The sequence below is a fragment of the Sceloporus undulatus genome, chromosome 3, assembly GCF_019175285.1.
Source record: "Sceloporus undulatus isolate JIND9_A2432 ecotype Alabama chromosome 3, SceUnd_v1.1, whole genome shotgun sequence".
NCBI lineage: Eukaryota > Metazoa > Chordata > Lepidosauria > Squamata > Phrynosomatidae > Sceloporus > Sceloporus undulatus.
The window spans coordinates 226,187,854-226,209,068 of NC_056524.1; the positions used below are offsets into that span (position 1 = coordinate 226,187,854).

General features: G+C 39.6%; 1 protein-coding gene across 16 annotated transcripts in view; it reads right to left on the bottom strand.

Moving 5' to 3' along the window:
• Positions 1-14,364: 14,364 nt before the first annotated feature.
• PER2 (period circadian regulator 2) overlaps positions 14,365-21,215 on the bottom strand; it is a 47,131-nt gene continuing 40,280 nt past the window's right edge. For all 16 annotated transcript variants that reach the window (XM_042457309.1, XM_042457307.1, XM_042457300.1 and 13 more), the window contains 2 exons: positions 17,931-18,081; positions 14,365-17,360 (listed from right to left, as the gene is read on the bottom strand). In XM_042457309.1, the coding sequence (XP_042313243.1) occupies positions 17,229-17,360; positions 17,931-18,081 (283 nt within the window). In that variant the 3' untranslated portion in view covers positions 14,365-17,228. The remainder of the gene's footprint in view (positions 17,361-17,930; positions 18,082-21,215) is intronic.

Sequence of the window (21,215 nt, forward strand, 5' to 3'; positions counted from 1 at the left end):
GCTACATTAGTTCTCATCCAATGTGTTTAGGGAAAATCAGTTTCTGAAATGTTGCATGAATCTAGATATAACATATAATCAGGGGGAGAAAGAGGATGGAAGTGAAGCTAAGGGAGGGAACCCCATGATATTTTAAGGAATAGTTTGGATGTGAACTTGGAAATATGTAGGTAAAAATAAAAACAAAACAAAAAAATATGGAAACTTTTGATACTTCCAGAAACTTTTCCCCTTTCTGGATGAACCCTTGGAGTGGGACTCAAATATTTCCTTTTGTTATGTAGTTGTTAAAGAGATGGAGAGCCTGATAGGACTTTTTTGTGGAGAGTGCATTGAAAAGTGGTGGACGTGCCACCTTCAAGCTCACCATGGGAGAAAGGCAGGGTATAAATTCAATAAATAAAAATAAACATGTTTTACTTTATTGCAGACAAAGCCATTTTGGATATACTGTATAAATATGTATATACATTACAATGGTGGCCACATAAAAACTCAAAGACTATTTTGGAAAGGCCTCATAGCTACTGATAAAACTGAAAGGAATATTTTCTCTAATATTTCTCTATGTATTTTCAAAATTTGCTACCTTTTAAAGTTGTTTGTATTCTCACATTGTGTGAGGATATCAGTATACAAATGTATCTGAATGTGTGGTATACTATGATACGTGACAGGACATACCAGCAAATTTCAATTACTTCCATACAGAAGCTCAATTTTAATTTTTTGCATGTGAGAATGTCTCTCTTTCCTGTGATGTAACTGCAGAATAGTAATAATAGTAATAATAATATAGGGTTAATGCATTTATGAAATAAAATGATAAACAGTGCCAAGGAAGTCTTTCTTTTAAAGAACGTTTTAGCTGAGGGTTTCCAATATGTTAACAGCTTGCTTCAGACTGACATACATTTTTTTTTCCAGACATGTGGGTGGTTTTATATTGCATTTTGCAGGCTGACCCTGTCTGGGTTTCGTAGCAGAGTCCTTCCAGGTCTAGAACCCTTCAAAGACTAAATGTAAGGTGATTGTTCAATGACTTCCTGAGCATTTGGATCCTTTGATCACGTCAAATGCATCCAACAAAGAGCCTTACCTGTAAATACTCGGCTGTCAGCCTAATGGAGTAAAAGTTAACACCATAAAGTTCACAGACCTTGCACAGCCTGCATAAGGTGACAAAAGCAGCAGCTCCTGCAGGGCTCAAGAATGGATGCCAATCTAAAGTACACTTACTCATAAGAAGAATGAAAAAGATTGCTGCCTCCACCTTCTCCAAACTGGAATGACTTTGATGGCTCATGTTGTTGTAATACATAGCATTTTGAAGCAAGTGATAGATTCAAATGACAATAGTATCTTTGTCATGATGTTTATTTATTTATTCCCTGCTCCTCCCCCAGGAGCAGGAGCAGTCAGGGGATGATGGGATGGCTGGCAGGGGGTCACTGGTGCCAGGATTGGGATGCAGGAGCAGTCGGGATGATGGGATAGGTCGCAGAGGGGTGAAGGAGGAGGAGGGGGATGAAGGAGCAGGATGCAGGGGGCCAAGGGGGGCGACATTGGAGTGATCTTCCACACCAGACCAATCCGAAGTGAAATCAAAGTGAGCTTGAAAGCGAATTCTGTGAATTCACTTTTCCCCCGATTTCACCAAAATGAGAGGTCACTTTGGAATCACTGCGGAAGCGCCACAGAAGGAGCTCCCATAGAAAGGAATATCATCTGATAACACATTCATGTTATGACGTGAATCCGCATTATTTGACCTGCACTCACATCGGGACTGAGCTGCAAAACTTCTAAAAATCTCCGTGTGATATACTCCTATTGTTCCAGCTTCAGCATTTAAACAGGGCTATCATATCACCTCTTAACCTTCTCTTCTCCAGGCTAAACATCCCCAGCTCCCTAAGTCGTTCCTCATAGGGCATGGTTTCCAGACTCTTCACCATTTGCAGCAATGTCTCATAATTGCTCAAATGTCGTGGCAATAATAATAATGGTTAAAATTGTAAATGATGCTTAGCTAATGAGAAGATAACATGAAATTTAAATTTAGTGGCTTGTTTGGTCAGCCAAATGCACAATAACATAATTATGCTTGTTTTGCTTCCCAATATGAATTAAATGTGCAGAATCATAAGTGCTTTAGGAATTAAATGAATGTGCTTGTTAGCAGACCAAAATTGCATAAAGAGAACTAGACAAATGCACCAGAATCCTATATGACCTTTCACAAATGTAAAATTGCTTACACCTAACTATATACTAGAAACACTAAGAAACCATGTTAGAGAATTGTGAAGATTATTACTTTATTTATTTATATCCCACCTTTTTCCCAATATAAGAGATTCCACAAATATAAAACAACACAAATTTTATTAGCCAGTGTGGTGTAGTGGTTTGAGTGTTGGACTATGACTCTAGAGACCAGGGCTTGATTTTCAGCTCAGTCATGAAACCAATGGCTGACCTTGGACATTCTCTCAGGGAAAGGGAATGGCAAATCTGCTCTGAACAAGTCTTGCTAAGAAAAACCCATGATAGGGTTTTCATGATAGCCCATGATAGACTTGAAGGCAGACAACAAGAAGACAAAAGCAATACAAAATCAAACAATTTAAAAGGTTAAAAAACCTACATATTAAAAATATTAAAATGTATTAAAAACTATATACAAACCCTGACAGCACATCATTTAAAAGCCCAACTCTCATCAGTTTAAGAAAGCCTGACAGCACAAATCTGGCAAAAGGAAAGCAGGGATGGTTTCATTCAGGCCTCTCTAGGGAGGATGTTCTAAAGTCTGAAAGCAGCCACCAGAAAGCCCCATTCCAATGTTCACACCAAACAGAAAGAAGGGCATCTGAGGAAGATTTTGCTGACTTAACAGGCTCATAAAAGGAGATTTGGAGGCTATGCAGACCACCCCAAGGGGCAGCCTGCAGCCACCTCCAGCTGCACCGGACTGGGGCCACAGCAACTGCACGCCGCAGCCCCGATCTGGTCTTTCCAGGGTGCAAAACAGAGCTGCAAAAAGCAGTTCCTTTTTGCACCCTGGAAAGGGCACAATAGCCATGGCGCTGAAGCTTTATGGCATTCTTTTGGCACTGCATCAGAGGAGCACCATGATGCCGCTCCTCAATGAGGAGAGGAAGGATAATGCTTAGCAGTGGCACACACATGCACTCTGATGTTGGAAATGAGAAAGGCCACAGACTTGAGTGATTTCTCCTGTATAGGCTTGGTCCCAGATACCAGAAAACTTATTTATTTTCCAATGACGCCAATGTCCCAGCCCACTTGCTGGGAGTAACTTAAGTCGGATTTCATATGAGCAAAAAGCATTGTGTGGATCCCTTGCCACCTGGGGGTGAGGCCAGCCCCCCTGAGTTGAGCATGATCCATGTTGCCTATACACCTAAGGTCTCAAGAGCCCCATCTCCCCCAAAATTGGATCTGGCCCCATACAATACTATCCTGTCCTTACTCAATTTAAAAAATTCACAAGAAAGACAAACAGGATTAAATGAAGATACTCAATAAGGCAAATATTTGGGAGATTAAAAGAGAGAGGTGCAGGGAGACCAGAGTCACAACAACAACAAACACAAGATTGCACATTAGAGCTCCCCCCTTTCCTGCATCACATCACCTCATTCCTTTCCCTAGTTGATATTGCAAACACACATTCAGGCTTTTCCCTACTTATATTTTACATCTGGCTTCCCAGACTGGTCCAAATTGCATCCAACTCTGTTATTCTGCCCTGGAACTAAATTGGACCAATCTGATTAGGTTTGAATAAGCCCAACCTGTTTTGGGAGTCATCTGAATGAACCTCCTTATTTATTATGTTATTCTTGTAAACCCGTTATCATAAAAGTATTCCAAAGAGCCAGAACTGGCTGATGGTGTGGCAGACCTGGATTTATGCTGTATAATATGTAAAAAATATAATAGAATACTACAGACCTGTCTAGGGAAGATAAGGGCTGCGATCCTTTACATATTCATTTGGGAGTAAGCCTCTTAAACAAAACACCTATCACATACTTCTGATGTCATGTGACATGCCCTCACACACATGAGATTGTGTTGCATAACTTCTGTTGAAAAAAGTTATCAGTGTAGTCTATCTGATGTCTGGTAGCATTTTGAGGACTTTTTCAAATTGGTTAGGAAAATGCAATACCTCAAAATTTGGGGGGGGGGGATCAAACCTTCTGTACAGAAATTAATTCTGGAAATGTACCTTTATTCACTATCCTGTTGTAAATTGAACTTGGAAATGAAGTTGCCATATTTATGCACTGTTCCTAATCTCCCCCAAACTGCTGGCCTAAGACCTTTAACACATAGAGAAGGTGCTGATACATTCTTGACTTTGCAATAACATAACTCTTTAAGAGCAGCAGTCTCACAAAGCTTGCAGCTATAAATGTGTGTGTGTGTGCACCTTCAAGTGACCTGTTGACTTATGGCAAACCTATGAATTTCAAAGGGCTTTCTTAGGCAAGGTAAGGAAAATCAAGCAGGTCTATTGTGTTGGTGGTAATGTTGTTTTTGCTAAGTGGGAGGTGGAGTTTCAAAAAGCTTGGATTTCTGCGTGGGTGGGGAATCAGAGGCAAGCAGAAAAAGCCACTTCTCTCCTTGCCAATAGAAAGTCTGTGCAGAGCAGATGGGACATATGGCCCTCAGCACACAATACCAGCAAGCAGGACTGAGTGGGATAATAGAGGTGGAACAAAACTGTCTCTGAAAGCAACTGCCACATATGCGGCTCCAGCTGCTGCTTTTGGGAAAGTCTCAGCACCCTCTTTATGCTACCTCTTTCCGCCAGTTTGTAGTGTTGCTGAATAATGGCTTTAAAAACAAACACAGTAAAATGGGATTTTGGATCCTGTTTCTGGCAGGGGCTCTGCTTAAAGAGATGAATGAATGAGTAGAGTTCCATGTAAACAGAAATGTTTACTCATGCAAAAGCTTCCCCCTGTACTGCTTTTTTATTTTCCTTCTAGATTAAAATTAGAGAGACAGAAGGCAGAATCTACTGGGAGCTTCTACACAAACGTCACTGAAATGAATGGAAGTTACATAATAACACAAAGACCTCATTATTTGATCCCAGTGGTTTGTGCCTAACCACAAACACCCCACCGTGGACACTCATTTTTTAAAAACAAAACATTACACCAACAAAGACTCCATGGACCTTCTTCCCCCAGCTCTATACTTTTGAGACACTGCACCAACTAAAGGCAGTAGCAGCAATTAATGTGGTACCCCACTTTCCTGCAACTAATTCCAGAACAGAAAATCTGATTGTTGCCAACTCAAGCCATCTGCTTTGCATTCATATATCATTTACAGCCATCAGCTGCTCTTCCCAACATCTGCCACAAGCTGTGCCACTGAAATCCAAACTAGTTTAAGCCAGGCAGACTGGCAGGCAAGAAACCACCACTTGAGGCTGGAAGGTATCTTAATAGAAACCACCAAGACCATTCCTTCCTTTCTTCCAAACAAACAAAAACTTAACCCAACAGCTAATTTTGCCAGCCTTGCAGGGATGGTGAAAATCTACCCTTTTCTGTAATTCATATAGTTGCTTTCCATCAGTTCTTCCAATAACCAGCTCAACTGCTGGGAAGACAAGGAGCCAAAACAGGGATACTGAGAAAAAAGAGGGAGGCATAAGCATGTTTGGGGAGATTCCAAGAATTACAGAAGTATAAAAGCTCCTAACACATAAAAATAAAATCTTAAAACCACCCTTCCAGGTGCAATGGGGACTGGACATTGACAAAGTAGTCATGGGAAAAGCATGCCCTTCAACATTTCCAGGTGAAGACTGGCACATGTATGGCAAGTAGCATCATGTGTCGTCAAGATGGCACAAGGTATCAGTGAGGAGGAACATACAAGCTAACAGAGGCTGCACCAGTTTGCTTTTGCCCAAACCTCCTGGGAAAGGCAAGATTCTGCCCCCTCCTCACCTGTGTTAGTTGACTTTGTTAATTGCTGGTGAAGTTGACTTCGATTTATGGTGACCTTATGAATGAGAGACTTCCAAGTCACCTGTCATCAACAGCCCTGCTCAAGTCTTGCACACTCAAAGTCATGGCTTTCTTCCTACTGCTTTCTACCTTACCAAGTATTATTTTCTAGTGAGTCATGTCTTCTCATGATATGGCCAAAGGATTACAGCCTCAGTTTAGTCATCTTGGCTTCTAGGGAGAGTTCAAGTTCGATCTATTCTTGGACCCATTACAGTGGTACCCCGGGATACGAAATACCCAGGTTACGAAATTTCCGGGATACGAAAAAATCCCATAGGAAATAATTGTTCCGGGTTACGAATGTTTTTTTCGGGTTACGAAAAAATTTTTGGTGCTTTTTTCGGCTTTTTCGCACGAAATCGCGGCTTTTCCCCATTAGCGCCTATGGCATTTTGGCTTGCGAATGCTTTTCGGGTTACGAAAGTGGCGGCAGAACGAATTAAATTTGTAACCCGAGGCACCACTGTATTTGTCTTTTTAGCAGTCCACAGTATCTGTAGAACTCCTTTCTAGCATTAGATTTCGAATGAGTTTATTTTTTTATCAACTTTCTTAACTGTCCCGCTCTCACATTCATACATTGCAATGGGAAATACAATGGCATGAATAAGCCTAACTTTAGTATTCAATTATATATCTTTACTCTTCTAGTTCTGTTATCGGTGCCCACCTAATCCTAATCCATAGCTTTTCATGAACTATATGATCTAGGGCTTTGCTTTAGTCTATAAAGCACAGGCTGATTTTTTTCTGAAATTCTTCAGTACACTCCATTATCTGATATGTACTTGCAATATGATCTCTAGTGCATTTTCCTTTCCTGAATCCTGCTTGGACATCTGGCATTTGTCAATCGAAAGATAGTACAAGTTTTGTAGAATTTTGAGCATCACTTTATTTCCATGGGAGCTTAATGCAATGGTCTAGTGGTTACTGGAATCCCTGGTGTGCCCTTTATTGTGGACTGAAATGCATATTGAGCATTTTCAGTCTATGGGCCATTGTTTCATTTTCTGTATTTGTTGACAGATTATAGTTAGAAATAGAGTAGATTCTATCTCTGAAGTTTGAAGCAGGTCTGCTAGTGTGCCACCAATTCCTTTGATTAATTGCTCCCAAGCTCTTTCAGTGCATCTTCCACAACACTTTCTAAAACTGTATATCCATGTTCCAATGGTTTTTCTTTGAATTAATCTGTCATTCTTTCAGCTCTTTTATATAATTTTTCAGTGTATTGTTTCCATCATCTTTGTATTTCTACTTGTAATGTAATGTGTTCCTCTGCTATTTGCAGCACATCACCACTCTTAGTTTAAATTCCTGTTTGATTTCTTGGATCTTGTGGAAGGGGTCTCTTGCTCTTCTTTTTTTGCTGTCATCTTCTATTTCTCTGCATTGATTATTGTAGTATTTCTCTTTGTTTCTGTGCACAAACCACTGAACAGTTACAATATGTTCTATTTCTGTCACCTTTTACTTTTGTTTCTCATTTGTCCTTTATTGCTTGAAGAGTTTCATCTGTCATCCATTGACTCCTTTTTCTTTCTGGCTGCAGATAGTGTCTTTTTTCCTTGACAGTGTCCTCGGCTTCAGTGCAGAGTTCTTCTAGCTCCTAGTCAATTAGGCCTAATAGTGCAAATCTATTTTTTTCACATCATCTTTAAATTCTATGGGGATGTTCTTCAGGTTGTATTTTGGCACAATGGTTGGTTTAGTGTGCTTCTTTTGCTTTGCTGTATTTTTAGATATTACCAGTTCATGGTCTGCACCACAATCTGCTCTTGGTCTTGTTTTTGCAAAGACAATGGAACTTCTTCATCTTCTACTACCAATTACGTAGTCTATTTAATTTCTATATTGGTCATCATGTGATGTCTATGTAGTATACAGTTGCTCGAAGAACATGTTTATGATAAAACAAACTGGCAGAAGAGAAACAGGGAAGGCAGGAAATTGCAGTGCGATGAGTTTTGGGTGTTAATTCTAGATTGGGACTGAAGGTGTGGGAAGTAAGAATGCCATCCTGCTTTTTGCATGCCATGGAATTACAGTGAGAGAGCGATAAGGCTGTTAGTTTGGCTCCTCAGCAAATGCTTGTCTGACATGGGAAACCCTACTGAAAGCACTGCTGCCATCAGCATAGCCTCTTGCTTTACAGAAGCACACAATCCCACCACAAGGGAAAGGTAGTGCCATGATGAGCATGCTGAGCTGAGTACAAACTACATTTGCATCTTGAACTCAGTTCCAACAATGGAAGTAAGCTGATGACAAAGGAAGAAAATGAGGATAGAAATACTGGTACATTTTTAAAGCATCTAAAAAATATGGAATGACAGAGGATTAATAAGGGCCGTTCCTTCCATATCAGAACAGTTGGAGGGTACAGAAAATCAAAGTGGTAATGGAACAGCTTATTCTGGCAGGAACTGTGGCTCCTTGGAACTATGAACAGGAGCACTGCTATTTATAAATAAAGAATACACTGAAACATTTTGTTGCAGGCCTTTGTTGCAGGCATTGTGCAGATCCCTTACCAACTGGGGGTGAGGCCAGGCCCCTGAGTTGGGCATGATCCATGTTGCCTGTACCCCTAAGGTCTCAAGAGCACCATCTCCCCCAAAATCAGATCTGGCCCCATGCGATGCAATCCTGTCCTTACTCAATTTAAAAAATTCACAAGAAAGACAAACAGTCTTATAATTTCACACTAGGACATGTCTTTACCTGTGGCATTTTGAGAGCAGTCAGAAATAACCAAATTTAGTATAATTAATATTGGCAAGAACAAGCAGGGCCATATTGCAAAATGTTATGCTGTGTGGCGTGCTTCTCTTCAGAGTTTCAACCTTGCTTTTCTTTTCTTTCCCACAATTTTAATCTCATCCTCTGCAACGGTCAGCCAGCATTTTGTGACCATGTTAAGTCTTTACTGCTTTGTTTCCCCCCATTTCCATTGTACCCTCCCTTGAACTCATTTTCCGTGTGTGTGTGTGTGTGTGTGTGTGTGTGTGTGTGAGAGAGAGAGAGAGAGAGAGAGAGAGAGAGAGAGAGAGAGAGATATGCATTATGCTCAGTCTTAGAACTTTTGATTTCTCCTCTGATGACCATGGACATCTCTCACTTCCAACCTTGAAAACATTTTGAGATAGCTTCTCAGGTGAGCCAGACCACAGCTTATGTAGAAGTCCATTTTTTCCTCTTGATATCCGTTTCTCTTCCTCCCTTCTCCCTCTCTTGCCACACTACTCATTCCTTCTCTATTTCAGTTGTCAGCCCCCATCAGTCTGTCAACATTATGTGTCACTGTCCTTAATAGATTTTTTGGGGGGTGGGTGAGTGGGGGATCTTCACTTCAACCCCCCCCCATTTCTATAACATTTGGATTTACCTGAGAGAGCCAGATATTTGTCTTGTGTTTGGGTGCTTGGCTACACAAACTCAAGCATGGGAAGATCTGGCTTAGACACAGAATTTTCCCTTCTAACTCTGTATCTGAAGATCAAAGCATACCAAATATTCCATTACTATGTTCAAGTGGGTTGCTGATTTGTTTCTATCACTGTGTTCTTTTTTCACTTTTTATACGAGTAGAGAGGTGCCTTATGTTAACACATGTTTAGATTCTGTAGAAGACAGCCTGCTAAGAAAAGCTACAAATTATGTAGGAAAACCGCTCTTGGAGTACTACTTCAAAACGTAAGTAGCAGAATGTGTGTCTGAAAACTCAAATATATTTGAACATATGAAGTTTTGCTTATAGAAAATGAGCATCCAGTCTGATTTCATAAATGATCTCTACATTGAATTTCTCCCACCACTCCCATGGGGTAGGATTCATTCATGCAAGTCTCCTCTATCTGTTGTGTAAAATGTTACTGTGCCAAAACAGAACTACAATGTGATGATGAGCATCTTGTCAGATGCACTTCTATTATGGACCGCCCCCCCCCCAAATATGTTAGCCACTCTCCCCATGCTGAAAAGGGCTTTCCACACTGACCACCCCCTTGCAAATAAAATAAAATAAATAAAATGCTCAGGATAAAACTGATTATTGTGCAAATAGCAAATTGAACAAGAAAGACTAATGAATCAACATGTCAGAGGTAATAGTGCAATATGAGATTGGCAAAAACTCTGGTAGCTTTGTCATGCTCATATTGGCTTTCTACAAGTGGACAACAACCAGATTCAATGGAAAACACAGTTTATCACTACCTCACTCTGGTGCTGTTTGTTCCAGTTTTGCAAGCCCTTCGCCTTCTGAATGCTCGTGTGTATATTTGCTTTCAAGTTGCCTATTGCCTTATGGTGACCCCATTCATTTCAGAGGGTTTTTTAAGACAAGGAATACTCAGAGATGATTTTGCCAGTTCCTGTCTGTGACCAGGACCAGCCATATAACACCGGTTTTAAAAGATCTCCATTGGCTGCCCATTCGCTTCCGAGCTCAATATAAGGTGTTGGTTATTACCTATAAAGCCCTAAATGGCTTGGGCCCAGGATACCTAAAGGACCGCCTCTCCCCGTACATTCCGCCTCACACCCTCAGAACGTCTGGGCAGCAATTACTGAAGGTGCCTGGGGCTAGGTTAGCCTCCACCACACGGAGGACATTTTCCACGGCTGCCCCAGCCCTTTGGAATACGCTGCCCATTGAGCTCCGCTCATCTACCACCCTGGCCCAATTCAGGAAGGACTTATTTCAACAGGCATTCCCCGATTAAATATCCTGTGGGCCTCCCTCCTCTTCCGTGGCCAAGAGGTTGGGCTATGGGGCTTTTTCTCCTGTTATTTTCTTGTTGTATTGATGTATCTGTATGGTTTTAATTTTTTTGTATTGATAATATGGATTGTGTGTGTTTTTAATTGTTTTGTAAGCCGCCCTGATCGTTGGAAGGGCGGGGTATAAATAAAAAATTTATTATTATTTTATTATTATTAAATATAGCTTACAGTACCCAAGATTCATTGGCGGTCGCCCACCTAAGTACTAACTAGGGCTGACATTACTTAGCTTCCAGGTTCAGATGGGGTTTGGTGCCTTTAGGGTACTTAGGCCAGCTTTGAATGCTTATCCATACCCAATGAAACAGGTCATTTTCTCTTTGTTAGTAAGAACGTAAGAACACTGCTAGATCAGATCAAAGCCTATTTAGTCCATCATCCTGCTTCCCAGAGTGACAAGTTCCCTAAGTGATGTTCACAAGCAACACACAAGGCCAATAGTCCTTTCCTGTTGTTTTTTTCCCTAGCAACTGGTATTCAGAGACAGAACCCCCAAAATAGCCATTGATATCACTACCTGACAGGGGAAATGTATGGGGTGGTTATCAAGCATATGTCTCACTTTCTTCACATCTCTTACAGTTTGAGGTCCATAGACAAAACGCAGCTTAGCCTAAACCTTTACTTAATACTATCATAGCCAATCTCTACCCTGGACAACACCTATATTTTCTCTTGCTTCCTTTTTCTTTCCTCTTTCACCCATCACTTCCTCCAGATGTTTTTGTATTTCATTAAAATACTAGAAAGTGATGGCTGAATGAGTGAAGTACAACCTGTCTTGTTTGGATCAATGTACTTTTAGCCTTTAAATTATTATTATTTAAAACTGTTCAAATTGATTTTATTGTATGCCACCCTGTGAAGTAGGAAGAAATATAAATATTTTAATGAATAAATAAGAAGCATGCAGACACACTGTTGTTTCACAACATGCCACTGTGTTTGCATGTGTGCCATAACAGACAGAGAGGACAGCTTTTTGCCTCTCAGATTACTTCCTGTTGGCTTCAACCAGTATCAGCAGACACTGACATTAAAAAATTCCATAGTACCTTTGAGGCTGAGCAAAAAAGAATTTTCTAGCAACTTCTGATGAAGTGGAGTCCACAAAAGCCTATGCTCGAATTGTTTTCCCCTGTTCTGCTTCTAAGGTGCGACAGGAATCCTCCATATCTTTTTACACTGAAACACACTGGCATGCCTATATCTTTGAATGCTAAACTGGTACTGATGCGGTGGCTAGGAAAACCAGCAACTGAAGATAGTACTGTAGGCTTCAAATATGTGAGAAATTTTATAATAATCAATAAACACTTCTAAGGGGACAGTTCTAGGGTCCTCTAAGAATGCACACCGTGTTTCAGATATTTTCATTTCAGACCCTTGGAACTTTTATTATTATAGCTTTCTATACTGTCCTCAGTGTGATTTCTAGACCCAGCTCTTGATCCTGCCATGTTCAGAAACCCAGCTGAAGTGAGAGGAAGCCTTCTGTCTGCTCTCAGGCTGTGGCACTCTCTGCTAAAGGAAGCTTGTCTAGTCTCTTCTCTGTTCTTTCATTGGTAGGTAAAGATGCACCTATTCAGGCAGGCTTTTGGCAACTGTTGGGCTTCTAAGGACATGGTAATTAAGCCTAATTGTTGATTTTTTTAAAAAATGCTAATTTAATAGTAACAATAGTACATCTCAGGTTTTGTTCCTTTAGTCTTGTTGTGAGCTGACTTGAACTTCAGGAGAAAGGAATACTATAAATGAAATAAATGACTGTTTCCCCAAATGTTCAGTGGTTTTTATAAAAAGTAACATTAAAAACATAAAAAGCTGATTTAGCAATGGAAACAGGATTTCAAGCACAGCAAAGGATCAATTAAAAAGGAAGATCTTTCTACCTGTTTGAAATGAAAGCAGAGATAGCTTTCTTCCACTCTCCTGAGAAGAGTTTCCAGTTTTAGACAGAGAGAGAGAGGAAAAAAAACAACCTCTGAGCTATTGCTGTTCCAGCCTCCTAGTCAGGAGAGCTCATGAGTTGCATATGGAAAGTCTCAGATTCAAAGTTGGCATTCCATGGTAGGACACCCAAAAGCATTGTCTGCAATGTTGGAAAGACCACACCAAGTTAGGTTAGAACAATGATCTGACTTTATATAAAGTAATGTCCTATGACATCAGCCGGCTACTGCGATCATATGGAGAAATGTTCCTTGAGAGTGAAGGGTCCCAAGTTGTAAGAATATTAAAGATTTTAAAGCAAGAGTGAGAAAAACTTGCTCCTTCAGATGTTGGACTACATCATGCCTGACCATGGGGCATGTAAGGTTGGGAATTAGAGTCCAATATCTCTAGTCACTGCTCCAATTAAAGGTTAAAATCAGTGCTTTGAATTGTGCCCAAAAGTACAATGGCAAGAAATGCAGCTGACGTATAACTTGTTAAACATACCCATTCCAGTATGACAATGTGAACAGTGCTTTTAATTTGTTGAGGATTCTTAGCCAACTTCAAGGCAACATACATAGGCTATAACTGCAGTAGCTAAACCTTTGCTGTTACAAGAGAGGAATTTATGACCTGTCAAAGGCAGTATTCTCTGAGCTCAGTACTTTCCAATGTTCTGGACTAGTTTCTATAATTTCCAGTGGTAAAGAATGGCACTGACAATTTTAGGCAACTGTCCATTTATAGCAGTAACCAGCTGGGTTTAATCCATCCAGACAGACAAGAGGCAGCCTTGGATGTCATGACTTTCCCAACTCACAATGACCTGTCAGTATCTTTGCAAGAGACCAGTTCCATCATTCCTGGCAGTTGTGACAAGCAGTTGATTCTGATGCTACAGGTGGAGACTGTGTATTAATGGTTGAAGAGAGAGCAAATAGGTATGAGAGATAAGTCAGAAGGATGTGCTTTAGAGATACAGTTCTGATGGGTTTTAGCCAATCTAGTTCATCCATGTAGGTTATGGAAATTGCTGTTGTATAACTTTCCTCTTTGCTTGGGCATTCAGTCTAGTTTGGGGGATATGTTGTTCAGTGTAACTGCAAAACATCATATAAACTGTAGTCTTATGTAAGCAAAATTAAGCTCAAACACAGCAAACTCCCCAACATGATTTAGACCTAATTGAAGGATGCATGAAGAGTGACATCTAGAGGATAGAAATGTTAAAGGACAAGCTCTTTTGTTTGTCTTCCTCCACCTTTTGTTTAAATAATCTCTAACATATGTATTAGCTTAACAATGGAATTTTGTTCTTATATCCCCCAAATGATGGAACCTATCATATATGGTCTGAGTCTAGATGTTATTTTTAAAACTACAACTTCCAGAATTCCCTAGTCAGCACAATCACTGAATGGGATTCTGGGAGCTATAGTCTAATTGGGAGCAGTAGTCCAAGTCATCCGCTGCTAGATGAGGCAAACAGAACTGAAAGCCATATATAAAAGTCTTTCTCACAATATTTTAACCAGCTATACAAAATACAAAAAGATAACATCTAAAAATAACTCTGCTTTATTTTCAGTTTTTCTAGAAAGCATTTAATAAAAATTGTTACAAGTGACCAAAAAAAAAAAAAAAAAACCCCACAATATACTGTATTGCACAAGATACAGAAAGCACTGTTTACTGATGGAAAAACAATGTATCAACAAGATTTCTCCTACTGACCAAGTATATTTAAGCTAAAACAGTCCACAACAAATCTGGAGAAAGCTGGTTTCAATATCCTGTCTAAAAAGAAGGCTTGCGATTTAAAAAATTCATAAGAACTTTTAAATATCACCTTGTAAATAAAAAAATTCACTGTAAAAATATTAAGACACCCATGAAAGGCTTTAAATACATTCTCTCTTTATCTCTCAAGTTTCATTAAACACACACACACAGATACAAACCCAGCAGTGGAGATGTCTATCAGAATTAATACACACCTGTAGGTCTCTATTCAAAATACTAAACCATCTTGTCACAATTTAGAAAGCTACTAGTGAGATTTCTGACTTTTTAAAATAAGAACAAAACAACAGATATTCAGTAGCATCTCATAAAACGGATAATGCTCAAAACCTCCCATAAGCCAGGCACCAGTTCTTGCCAAATGTGGAACAAATCATACAGTATATGCCTTCCTAGACTTTGACCTTTCTTTTTAGTGCTAAGAATTTTCCATGTGATTTAAATACAATATATAAAGCCTGGGCATAAGTGATTGTAGAGCCATATTTAAGTGTCATTAGATAAAATTTAATTTCTCAAGCTGACCCTGACTAACACTTTTTTTTAATTTTAAGCACAACAGAATATGTATGATATGCCAAATGTACTGGCATTCTTAAGTTATATACAAATATCATTTAATTAACAATAGGAATTTAAAATACATTTAGGAAAAAGTCATCTCAGGATTCATTCCTACATGCATGTCAGTTCACTACTTTTAAGATGACACAAGTTGCTTTAACAAAAGAATGTAGTGTAAGTGCACAATGAAATATCATTTACATTTTCCCTAGAATATAAAAATTAGGAGACACCAGAAGAAACTAACAAGAACAAGCTGAAAATAAATGACATTAATTACTAGGTATAATACAGCTGTGCAATTTAGTGACCTAGATAATATTACCAGCTCTTAAGCAACTGATTATGTAATAAAGATTCACATTCAAAGATGCATATTAGGAGAGAAATCCCAAGAGAAAGAAAGAAAGGAAAAAAAGGAAGGAAGAAAAAAAAAAGACTTAATGCATGATTGTCTGGGGGCATTCTTGCTTTAACTTTCCGCCTACTTTGGCTTTGGTTTCATAAGCACAGAATATTGTTGGACTCAGTGGCTAACTGGTTATACCTTGTATGTCAGTTAATATGCCACATTTGATAGCAAAGCATGAGATGAATGTCTGGAAAACAACACCTATATGTCTCCCTAGATGTATATACAGTCGGCCCTTCTTATACATAGATTCAAGCATCCATGGTTTGAAAATGTTCCAAAAAAAGTTTCAAATATCAAACCTTGATTTTCCATTTTTTATAAGGGACACCATTTTGCTATGTCATTATATTTAATGGGACTTGAGCATCCACGGATTCTGTTATCCACGATGCATCCAGGAACCAAACCCCAGTGTATAACAAGGGTCCACTGTAGTTGCTTACAGATTATTGTTGAAGTGTAATCAATTTGGGAAATCAGCTTCTACATTTGTCTACACGGAGTAAGATACGTACAATGACCAAAGAAACAGTAGAGAGAAAATTGGCTGTATTCTAGCTGATAAAACACTTGTACTGGTTTGACAAAGCAAAAAAGAGAATTAGAAGCTGTGGCCTGAGCTGCATCTTTTTCAAAACTAGACTTCACTCTATGGATAATCTTAGTTTTTAAAAAGAGTAATACAATTGGTTTATTAGTACACTATTTTGTTCACTATAAATCTGTATTATGCCAATGTAGAGGAACTACATCAGCTTTAAAACTAATATCTCTCTATTAGACAGACAATACCAGAACTATACCAGAGGTAGTCTTGACAACATTTAAAAGAAGAGGCAGTGATTTTGTTTTTCAGTACTATTGGGTATTTCTATGCTTCTCTGCCCAAAACTGTTTGAGAAGATAAATTTTAATGGCTGATCAATGAGAAAAAAAAAAACAACTGTAACATTTTAACAAGCAAGTAATTGATATAAAATTCCAAGGATAATGTATTAGAATTAAGAAAAATATGGTATGGTTACTATATGATGCTTTAACACTGATTAAAGAAAAAGATTTTTTTTACATATGACTGTTTTAGTAAGTTGAACAGATATTTGGACATTGTAAGAGATGAATATTTTAGAATTGCTTTTAACACCAGGAAATCAGAATACTAATATATCAAATGAAGTGAGGCAGATGAAGTTCAGCTTTTTAGATAAACCAAGCACTAATGAATTATTTGGGATTTATTATCTACTCAATCTGAAATTTATTCAAGATATTCTCAGACTGAAACATAGAGGTTTGGAAATAATCTATCAATGAAAAATGAAGACTGGAAAGAGATTCTATAGTTTCATGACACTTTGTAGTTCAATGGGATTCTGTGTAGTTTTACAGAAAAATAACTATTTCAGAATCTGAAAGGGCTTTAAAAAACACAAAATATACATCTTCAGCAATGGCTGCTAGAGATGGAAAAAATGCTCCCATTCACAGAGGTTTATCACAAATGACCTTTTTCTAGAACAAAAAATGCATTTGTTTAATATAAGTGAGATTCATTTCACAAGAAACAAGCTTAAAAACCTTTAAGATCTAATGAAGAACTGCAATTGTTAAAAGCAGCAGGTGTTGTTGAAATGGATCTTTACGTATTAGACATCTTCAAGTGTATCAAAATTATTTTCCCCACATTCTTCACTCATTTCATTAAGCTCCATTACATGAATGTCTTCATCTTTTGTGTAAGATCTGCTATTAACGTTTTCTTCACAATACATACACACCTAGAAAAAGAAAGAAAAAGTAACACACATCTTATTTCAGTATAATTTTGTAGTCTGATATATTACAAGCTGTACTTAGTTACAGGAACTGAAAATGTTCCTGTTTAGGAATAGATTATAGAAGCATCTCATGTATTGCTATCTTAAGGAGAGTTATTTGTATGAATAAGCCTGACTGAATAGTAGAATTAAAGAAATAGTATGCTGGGTTCAAATGCTCCAATTCAGGAGTCAGCACCATGTAGTCCACAGCTATATACAATCTTTAATCAATTTCTGTGGCCCAAGACCACCACCCCCTTGCATGGACCACCACATTTTGGTATAAGACCTTGGTGTAAGCAAGGACAAAAGGCTTCATTTCATATAAGCTGCTTCTTTTATGGCCTTTTAGCAGTTTTCTGCCACAATCTGTGGCACACAGCATGTCTGGTGGCAGGGAATGGCCCTGGATCTATCAGACACCCAGTTTTGCTCTTAGATGAAGCATATATCTGATGAATGTACCTTTTATAGCATCATGCTTAAATAAAAGTTGTTTAATATTTTAACAAAATCACTGAAACATACAGAATTAGCAACCGTCTCAGGAAGTTCACCCATCTGAATCCATGGATGCACTTCAAGTAGCTCTCTTTTTTGATCCTCTGTAAACTTAGGCTGAAACTTCTGCATCTGTTTCAGTTTCACTTTGTCCTCTTTTAAAACAGCTTCCAAGTTTCTAAAGTAAATAAATGAACAATTTTATTTCAATTCATGCAGATCTTATTAACAACTGTAAGCAGAATATTGCATATAAATGTCAATGCTGAATTGTAATTATTGTTAGTTGAAAATCAAGTTACAAGCAAATAATATTCTTACAGTTATAACAGTAATCAGAATGATTAAATTAGTATGGTTTCTATTGACACCTGATTGAAACAGAACACAATTCTGTTTGCTGAGATGTAATATAAAAAAACAAAAACAAAAACCTCTCATACCAGAGTAAGGGAATACCTTTGATAGCAGTAAGAGAAGGACAGGTTGCTTACCAGTAACTGTAGTTCTTCGAGTGGTCACCTGTGAATTTACACAAATGGGTTTCCTGCGCCTGTGCAGAGACATTCGGAACCTTCTAGAATCACTAGAGAAGACTTTTTGGTGGCAGCTACACCTATCCTATATATACTTCTAGTGTACTCACTCTTTTCCCTCAGTCCCAATTGGATGCCACATAGAGGCACGATGAGGGAACATGAGAAAGAGCATGACATGACCTGATGGGAGGATGGGCAGGTTTGTGCGAATTAAGATGAACACTTAAAGAACTACAGTTACAGGTAAGCAACCTGTTCCTCTTTGTCGTGGTTTCTAGGAATCACACAAATGGGTTAGACTAACAAGCTAAAGTTACAGGCGGAGTGGCATGACATCATGTATAGTAAACCAAAATATGTTTTATTTGAACATGCAAGTAAAAGGCATGCAATGCAACAAACTACTGTACAATACAAACCAAAAAGCAAAACTGCCCTCCCAAAAGTTGCATCATTTCTTGCCCTGGTGTCCAGCCTGTAGTGTGAGATGAAAGTAAATGGCTGGGACCAGACTGCAGCTTTACAGACATCCTCTAGGGGCACTCCACTGAGAAAAGCAGAGAACGTTGCTATTGGCCTAGTAGAATATGCTCGAATCTGAGCTGGCAGGGTCTTCCCTGAGAATTTGTAGGCTAGATGAATGGTAGCAGTCACTCATTTTGAGAAACGCTGAGGAGTGACTAGAAGTCCAAGCTTTGAATCTGAGTAGAAAACAAGAAGTACTTTGGAACATCTCAAAACTGAAGGATCGACTGTACTGAGACTGGGTGGTATTGCGTTTGCCAGAGGAGGAAAAGGATTATGAAGGAAACCTTGGTCTCCTCGACCCCAATGGGCTACAGGTCCTTGACTGGGTGTGGAACAAAATGTGGCAAAGAAGAGGACATACCATATTTCTTTGCTGTGGCCTTCCTTTTATAATCGTGATCCAACTTCTCATCTGTCTCTTTGTTAAAGAGGCCAGAATTGTTGAAGGGCATATCCTCAATAGTAGCTTGGGCTTGATGGCCAAGATCCAATGCTTGAAGGCAGGCTTGATGACGGAGGGCTATCAAACCCAACAGGACTTTTGAAACACATTCCACAGAGTGACAGTCAAAGTTGATTTGTTGAGCTTCAAGAGAATGGCCTTTGGATTGCAATGCACCAAAGGATGGTCCTTGTCTGGGAGCTTATCGAGAAGGGGAAGAATTCTCTCCTAGATATGCTGTTGATAGGCTCCCATGCGAGCAGAGTAACTGGCAACACAAAGGCCCAAGGCTGCTGCACAATACAGTTTGCGAGTCCTACCAGTTTCCTGCCCTCCTTGTCCATGGGCATCAATGAAGTTTGAGGAGTTGGTTTCAGTTGGGAGGCCTCTACAATAGCTGAGTTTGGCCTTTGGTGCTTGACAAGCCAAGAAGAGTCCGATGAAGTTAATCTATAAAGGTTGTCAATCTTCTTGGAGGTTGAAGGGATGGTAGCCAGGACAATTCAAGAGTGTTTGACAATATGAGCCATAGATGGAAGAAGCTCAATGGAAGCAGGGGTAGGAACATTGGCTTGAATCCATCTATAAATGGAGTCCAGAGGTTCACCATTATGGTGTACCACTTCCAAGTCCAGTGCATTCACCATTTGAATAACCTATTCTGAGAAGAAATTGACATCATCATCAGTTGGAGAAGCAGACTCATGCATCACACTCTCATCAGAAGGCGATTGAACATGGATTCGAGTCTATGATGAGTCCAAGTCAGGCAAAACAGCACAAGGAAAACACCGGAGAGGCCTGTCAGCGAAAGATTTATGACACAGTGGGAGTTGTTCAGTATGTGCCAACACCGACACACAAGGCCTTGAGGATGGAGCCAATTGGAGAATCACCGAACCCGTAGAAGAGCCTCAAGGACCCTTAAGAACCTCACAGACATAGAGCTGGAGATGGCATTCTGAGTCAACAGGCACATAATAAAGGCCAGTTTCACAATTGAACAAGTTGTGCTGGACTCAATCTGGGCTTCGGATATGATCAATGTTGGTATCGACACAGGATCGAGGGTAGGATCCATAACAACTGTTGGTACCAAAGTGGAAATCAGCTTCAGAATGGAAACTGAAGAGGCTGAGAAGCGATCACGGACTCGAGCCTGTGGTCAAGTGCAGTGAGAGGGGCCTTGGAGAAGGGGACCGTCATACAGGAGAGTCTACCAGTTTGCCTTCAGAGACCAAAGCAACCTGAGCCTCAACAAGGGGGTTGGACTGGATGGCCCTTGTGGTCTCTTCCAACTCTAAGATTCTATGATTCTAAGTTGAAGTGAAGGTACGAGAGATGCAGGCTTATCAGAAGTTGGTTTGTCTGATCTGGTCACCTTCTTAGAAGAGGAATAGGAGGAAGAATGCTTGTGTTTCTTCCACTTGTTTCCCTTCTCTCTCTTGTCAATAGCCTTCTCTCCTTTCTCACTGGCCTTCTTAGGAGGCTTGGAAGTAGCCTCGGTTGCAGCTGAAAAGGATTTCTGCTTTTTTGTGGGGGAATCCTCGGGTTCAATGGCCTCTATCGAGTGTCAACTGCCAGATTCGGGTTGACGTTTTGCTGATGATGGTTCATGACTCGAGAAGCTTGGGCGAGCGACATCGGCTTGATGAGCAGATTATGCCGTCAAAGGCCTTCGATGAGGTGGAGATGGCAGTGGACCCGAGATAGTAGCAGTTGGGGGGCACATGAAGCTTCTAGGCCCTCTCATACAATAGTGACTGCAGGCGGGCGAGCCGTTTTTTTCTGGCCTACGGGGTA